The sequence below is a fragment of the Podarcis erhardii genome (genome assembly GCF_964252035.2).
Source record: "Podarcis erhardii genome assembly, chromosome: 15".
NCBI lineage: Eukaryota > Metazoa > Chordata > Lepidosauria > Squamata > Lacertidae > Podarcis > Podarcis erhardii.
In genome coordinates, this window is record NC_138505.1 from 14572754 (window position 1) to 14580406 (window position 7653).

The 7653-nt window shown below is 52.5% G+C and overlaps 1 protein-coding gene across 1 annotated transcript; it reads right to left on the reverse strand.

Moving 5' to 3' along the window:
• Positions 1 to 240: 240 nt before the first annotated feature.
• Positions 241 to 6375, reverse strand: CCDC85B (coiled-coil domain containing 85B). Its single transcript, XM_081842559.1, has one exon. The coding sequence runs from the start codon at positions 2933 to 2935 to the stop codon at positions 2255 to 2257; it is 681 nt and encodes a 226-aa protein (XP_081698685.1). The 5' UTR covers positions 2936 to 6375; the 3' UTR covers positions 241 to 2254.
• Positions 6376 to 7653: the final 1278 nt, after the last annotated feature.

A 7653-nucleotide genomic window follows, 5' to 3' on the forward strand; every position in this document is an offset into this window, starting at 1 on the left:
GTTTAAATATAAGCAGTACTGTATATAAATTAATTAAGTTTCCCTCTATGGAACTACTAAGCACTTGAGGGGTTTAGACCTCCAGACAGCAACACACACTTGCACAAATTAACTCTCTCTCTCTCACCCACCCACCCAACCACACACTCAATTTGCTCCACACAAAGAGTAGCTGGCTGATAAAAGAGCTTAAAAAGAGTACCAGAAATCAGGACATACACGAAGCAGAATGAGGCCCTCTCCAAAAGTGACAATTTAATACATTTATTAACACCCTGAAAGAAAGAGGAGATTGCTCAAGTCCTGGGTTTCTTTTCAGGGCGGGAGGGTTTGTGTGTGTGTGTATCCTTTCTATTCTGAGGGTTACAAACATAAACATAATAAAATGGATATCCTCCGCGCCATTTGCTACACCCTGGAAAGGAGATGGAGCAAGGAGACCTGGTTGGGGCATGGATGCCTTTTCCCAAGCCTCTGTGTCCTGTAGTCCCAGGATGTTGACAAAAAGAAACACTATTAACAGAGGCAGACGTTTCTTCCAGGTCTCTCGCGTTACACAGAGTTCTGTGCATGGTGGAAGCTTGCTGCTGTCACCACCATTTCTCCAACAAAGAGCAGCATCCCAACAATTTCTCATCCTCTCTCCACGGGGGACCATCGCACCAGCCCCTCACGGAAAGGTTAACATATCCTCCACCGTTCCAGCATATATCCTGCCACAAAGGGCCTAGTGTTTCAAGTGGAGGAGAGTTCCAAGGACCACCACGTTTAACCATGTTCTCAGTCAAAACTGAATCATGGAAGCTATTGCTATTCAGAAGTTCACTTTCAAGTTGCGGGGAGTCGTTGGCTCGGGGACCCAGCAGCCAACTCCCCCCTCCCCCCACGATCCCTGTTTATTCCCTAAGGAGCAGGAGAAGGGCGCATTTTCAAAAACAGGATAATGGTTCCTTTTGAGGTCCTACCCTCCAAGGAGAGAGAGTTGTAGCCTCTTGGATCCTGCTCCAATACGAGGTTCCCAAATAGTTTTTGAGGGGCCGTTGTTTTCAAGGGATGGTGGTGTTCCCTCCAGGCGGTTCCAGTCAACTGAGCCTCTGGGTTCCTTTCCAATTTCAACAAATGAGAGGATCGGGGACAGAAGCATGCAAAGTGGGGGGGGGGGTTCCTGAAAAATCCTGCAGCCTGACTCTCATCCCCTCTTGCACAAGAAACCTGCCTTCTTAGGCACTCCAGCCAAATTCAGACGCCACAAAAGCACCACCTCCAAACACCCCCCCCCTTCGAAGCAGCCAGGATCAAATTATCATCACTGCTGCTTTCCCCTATCCCCCTCCAACGCTGTGTACACACAGAATCGTGAGAGTTGCAAGGGACCCCCCAGGGTCATCTAGTCCAACCCCCTGCAATGCAGGAAATCCAATTTGAAACCTGCTTAGCTTTGCAAAGGTCCTAGCAGTTTTATTGCTGCACAAGGAGGAGATGCACACAATGGAGGATTTTTCCAGGGCAGGGAGAAAGAGGCTCATCACCCACACCTCTCCTTTCAAGAGGGGAAGCCCACTGCCAGAATCAGCGCACCATTTCTAAATACTGCCAAGTGCAGCCATGGAATTGCAGACGCCCCTCCAAAAGCGTGCTACCTCCCCCCCACCCTTCGCTACCAAAATGGTTCATGACATATAAAGGTCTCACTCCGGTAAAGCGGGAATGTGGCAGCAGAGAGACCCTTGCTGTACCCGACCTTGCTAGATTGCAACAATGGCCCCATTTCCATTGGGACGATTTAGAAGTCCCTGTTTCTCCAGGGGAGTGTTAGGATGTCAGCCACGGGGGTGGCAAGATGGGGGTGGGAGGGGCCCTCCAACGATATTTTATGGCTTTATTTTAAAAAACGAAACACCTCCTTGTAATCAATCCAAAAGCTCTGTACACTGGCCAGAGTTATGGCTTTATATATTTTTTGAAAAAACAAGAGCTCTGTGTGATGTCGAAGCTTGCTGCGTTCACCGATGCAGCATGGACCAGGACCACACAGGAACCACTTTTTAAGAAAACGGAAAAAAAAACCGGTGGCAATAAATTAAATGCATCCACCGTTGCCCTGCTTTGGGATGTTGGGGGACGGGCGGGTTCTCCTCTTCCCGAGGCGTGAAATCTTCAGCGACAGGGGCAGGGAGGGGGGGAGAGAAGGCGAGGAAGGCCGGGCGCCCTGCCCTGGCTGACCCGAGTCGACGGGCCGGGCGGCGCGAGGGGTTCAGTCGTCGGGGGTGCAGGCGGGGTGCAGCTGGTCGGGGCTGCCGACGCTGCCGGTGCTGGAGCTGCCGTCGCCTAAGTCGCGGGGCCCGCAGGGCAGGTTGAGCTCGGAGGAGCCTCCGCCGGGGCTGGGGCTGGCGTCGGGCCGGGCGGAGGCGCACTCCTCCTCCAGGGCCAGGCAGAGCTCCTTGAGCTCCAGGTTGTCCTTGGCCAGGCGCTCCTGGAGGCCCTCGAGGCCGGCCAGCTTGCGCAGGCAGGCGGCCACCTCGTCGCGCAGCACCTGCGCCGCGTGGTGCCCGAAGAGCTGCCAGTGGCGCGCCAGGCGCTTGGCCTTCAGGCGGTCCTCGTCGAGGAAGCAGCACAGGTCGCGCAGCTCGCGGTTCTCGGTCTGCAGGCGCCCGTTGACGGCCTTCAGCTCGCGGATCTCGCGGAGGTGCTCCTGCAGCTGCCGGTTGACGCCCTGGATGAGCCGGCCGCGCTGCACCAGCGCCGCCAGCTTCTCGGCCTCCTCGTGGCGCAAGCGGCGCACCAGCTCCTCCTTGCTGCACACGCCCAGCTCGGCGTCGCTCAGCTCGGCCAAGGCAGGGCAGCAGACCCCCGGCGGCGTCGGAGGCGTCGGCGGCGTCTCCGGGCTCTGGGGGGGTCCGGCCGGCGGCGCGGCCTCGCGGGCGGCGGGGAACATCGCCGGGGCGCCCAGAGGACTCGCTCCTCCGCGGCGCGCTCACCTCCAGCCAAGGCGAAGCAGCAGCGACATCTTGCACGATTCCCCTCCTCGCCCTGCTCAGCAGCAGCAGCAGCAGCAGGACATCCTGCCCGGCGGCGGAGATTCCCCTCTCTCCTTCCTCCTCCTGCTGCTGCTGCTGCTTCCCCGGGATAACGGGACGCACGGACGGGAGGCCCGCCAAATGAGCGACGCCAAAAGCCGACGCGCTGCCTCGGCGTTGCAAATGCACGGGTTAAACGGTAGGGGAGCAGGTGCATGGTTGCGAGAGGGGCGCCTGCGCCGAATGGGGGCGGAGTGGGGTGGGGGTAGAGGAGAGAGAAAGGAAAGGGGGGCGGGCGGACATAGGGGAGCGTTAGCGGGTGTGTGAATGCGCGGACTCCCCTTCTGGAAGGGGCGAGAGGGGCGCTGGCGGGATGCAAAGGCTGGCAGAGAGAAGGAAGCAGCAGCAGCAGAAATGCACTTGCAGCAGCTTCGGAATCCCGTCCAAGCGCCCAGCAGGGCGCCTCCCTCCCGCCGGCAGAAGGATTAAGAGGCCGCGCAAATGGCTTTAATCCGGATTAATGAAGACCGCCGCCGCCATCACTCAGAGGCCCTGGCTTCTCTTGTACAAAATCATGAAGCCAGTGATCATAAGGCCGCGAGGCTCGGCAAAGCGCAGCACAAGCAAAAACCTTTCCAAAATGCAAAGGAGACGGGGGAGGGGGGAGAGAAAAACTGCACCCGCTTAAATTATGGTGGATTAACTGGCAGGACTCCAGCAGCATCACATTCTCCCCTGTTCGTGTCTCCTGGGGTGTAAGCCCCGTTGACTTCAACTGCATTTGCGCCTAGGCAGGTCCGCTGAATTGACCCTATGCAGCTAGCTAGGATTTACTTCTGAGTGGACAGTATTAGGGTTACAAGGGCTCTGATTGAAATAATTGGTCTAAGATATTCATTATCTTCGTTGACTGTCCATGAGTTCCAAAGAGGAAGAAAAAAAGGTTCTCTGTCCACTTTCTCCATGCCATTTTGCATAATTTAATAAGCTACCTCTTGCTCGTCTTTTCTCTAAACGAAAAAGTTCCAAACGCTGCAACCTTTCTTCATTACGTAGTCGCTATACCCCCGCCTTGATAATTTTGGTTGCCCTTTTCCAAAACTTTCCCAACGTTATCCTTTTTCAGGTGAGGCGAACAGACCCGGGCACTACAATATTCCGAAGGCAGTCACACCATTATGATGCCTGCAGTTTCATTTGTAATTCCTTTCCTAATGATCCCTAGAGTGGAGTTTGCTTTTCTCACAGCTGCTGCCCAGTGGGTCAACATCCTCATCAAGCTATCCATTAGGACCCCCAAGGTTTCCTTCCTGGTCAGTCACTGCCAATTCAGACCCCATGTGAAGTTCAGGTTTTTGTGTGTGTGCCAACATGCACCAGTTTGCACTTGTATACATTGAACTGCATTTGCCATTTTGCCACCCCTTCACTCAGCTAGGAGAGAGGTCTTTCTGGAGACCTTCACAGTCTCTTTGTTTCAATAACCCTGTACATTTTAGTATCACCAGCAAAGTTGGCCACCTCATGGCTCACCCATCTTGATCGTTTGTGCACAAGTTCCCAAAGCCAAATCTTTGGGGGAATTCCACTTTCTAGTCCTCTCCATTTAGAAAACTGTCCGCCTATTCCTGCTTGCTGCTTCCTCCAATTAACAGGTTCCTGATCCACAAGGGGCTTCCTGGAGAAGCTTCACCTGTTGAACTGTTACACTGACACACTGCTATGAATGGGACAGGAGTCCTGCCAGAAATTGTAGGCGGGAGGGAACAGATCCAAGATTCTGGGATGCCTGTGTGACATGGGGGTGGGAAAAGCCTTTGTCTTCAGCTGCGTTTTTTGGCACTGGGACTGGTGCCATCAGATGTGGGGCGCGTCTGCAGTGGGTCACATGCTGCCTACCGCCCCCCCTTTTGGAAGAGAAAGGAGACACCCACAAACTCCATGGAGAGCAAAGTCAGGCACTGCTTCTAGGGTGCTGCCAGGGGCAGTCAGTGCAGGATATATTGTTTATGGCACTTGCTGGCTTCATTGAAAAGCTCTCCAAGGAACTTGCAGAATTCTAGAATAACTGGGGAGATGGGGCAAAGCTCAGCGGTGGTAGTAGCAGCACTTTTGCATGCAGAAGGTACCAGGAATCTCCAGGTAGGGTCGGACAGTGGCGTAGCGTGAAATTTGTTCAGGGAGCACAATTTCAACACCCAGTGCTGCCTCAATACAGCTGCACGCTTCCATCGCTGGGCTCCGTTGAAAACAGCTTCTTCAAGTGAACCAGAAAGTGACCTCTCCAAACAATGGAACGACTCTCCTTTTTTTACTTCTGTGGCTGCGACCTCCTGGGTGATGCAAATGCGCATGCATACTCCGTCTGTTTCCCTCCCTCCTACCCAGCCTTCCACATGGCCACAAGCACTGGCAACCATGCTATGTCACTGCCTCTTTAGGAGAAGGAGGCACCATCCCAGCCCCAAAGGCCCGGCCCCTGCACGGCTTGCCTCTGCAGGACATCTGTCATGGAGGCGCCTCGTTGCACCCTCTTGCACCCTCTCAGAATCCAGTGGCATCGGAGGGCTCTGTTCACCCTCTGCACCCCACCCCTGGCATCAGCCTATTCATGCCCAAATGATTAAGGTTTTAAATGACAATTTTAGGTTATATTTTAATGATCAAAATTTAATATATATTTTTAACTGCCGCTATATATGAATTGATTCTGTTATACCCAATTGCAATCCAATGTATTCCTGTTGTGTTTTATGATTTTTCTGATATTGTAAGTGAGCTGGGAACTGGTCTGTGACCATAATAATAAAATTCAACAGATGGCAAAGCAGCTCTAAACTCTGCCATTTCACAACACCCAAAAGCAACTTCCTGAAGCAGCCTCCTCACTCTACCTAATGACAGGATCAGGTTCCTGTGCATTTCTTGGGACTGGCCTGTTGGTCTATGCAGAATTCAGATGAGCTTTGCTGGCTGATGGTGGCATGTAGACTAGATCACATCGAAAGAGAAGCATGTGAATGAACTCTGATATGAACCCCGACGGTCATCTGGTCCATCCCCCTTCAATGGAGGAATCACAACTAGATCATATATGACAGATGGATGTCCAACCTCTGCTTAAAAACTTCCAAGGAAGGCGAGTCCAGCACCAGAGTGAAGTATTTAATTAGCCATTTCTGGCAGTCCTGCTCTCAGAGTGCGCCTTTCCTATTTCTGTATCTCGACTTATTATTCAATACTGAAGCTTACAGAAGATTCAGAAGTTTTCAAAGCCTAACGGCATGCTTAGCAGCAGGTATTACACAGTGTCAGAAGACATTGGAGAGAATCTGACATCTCAAGCTTAATGGTTCATGGCACCTAATTATTTTAGGTGCTTGGGGGGCAGGAACAGGAGGAGGGCGTTGGCTGCATTTGGGTTTCTCTCTCCAGTCCTAATGCTTCGGAGGCTAACTGATTTGTTGCATCATTTGCAAAGGTCCCAGCAGAGGCATACCTGGGCTCCCTTGTGGCCTTGCCAAGGAGCTGCATTGGTGGCCCCTATGCCTTGCATCCTCCATAAGGAGATATATCTGTGCCACTGAAGCTGGGAGAGACCATGGGCCAGAAACTCCAAAAGTGTGCTTTTCAGCATCTTTCGCACTGCGCCAGTGACTTCCTTCGCAGCCACGGGGGTCTGCTGTGCTCTGCCTGTCCTCCTCCTCGATGGTCCATCTGCCTGCTTGCTCTCTGCTCACTGCTTTGTCTTCTGCCTCCTTCCTCCATTGCTTTCTTTTTCTTCCTGCCACTCACGACCACTCTCTCCATCTTTCTTCCCTCTGAGCTCCGCTGGGTGCTCTGTTCACAATTCTAATAGTGCCATATACCAGACACCGGATTCCTTTGCTGAGGCACCCAGAGGAGTCTGTGTGTCTTGCCTGGCCCACCCAGAGCAGTGGCCTGGGGAGTACACAGGTGGGCTCCTAGCCCAGACCCTCCTATTTTCCAGGAACAGTCTCGGATTTACAGAAGCCGACCCAGTTTCTGATTTGATCCTGGAATGTCCCACTTTTCCTTAGGACGTCCCTATTTTCTTTGGAGAAATGTTGGAGGGTATGGAGTTATGCAACCCCCAAGCCCAGGAGATAAGTAACTATACAAGAACACATCTGAAGGCAGCCCTGTGTAGGAACGTTTTTAAATGTGCAATTTTTATTTTGTTTTCATATATGTTGGAACCCACCCAGAATTGCTGGGGCAGCTCAGTCAGATGGGTGGGATATAATAATAATCATCATCATCATCATCATCATCATCATGAGGGAAATGTTGGAGGTTATACTAACCAGGGGTCAGCAACCCTTTTCAACCATGGGCCAATTCACCCTCCCTCAGACCATGTGGTGGGCCGGATTATATTTTGAAAAAAAATATGAATGAATTCCTATGCCCCACAAATAACCCAGAGATGCATTTTAAATAAAAGGACACATTCTACTCATGTAAAAACACGCTGATTCCCGGACCGTACGCGGGCCAGATTGAGAAGACGAATGGGCTGCATGCGGCCCCCGGGCCTTAGGTTGCCTACCCCTGTACAGTGGTATCTCGGGTTAAGTACTTAATTCGTTCCGGAGGTCCGTTCTTAACCTGA

What these genes read in the sequence shown, in the direction of transcription:
- CCDC85B (XM_081842559.1), bottom strand. Translation starts at nt 2,935, where the DNA reads ATGTTCCCCGCCGCCCGCGAGGCCGCGCCGCCGGCCGGACCCCCCCAG.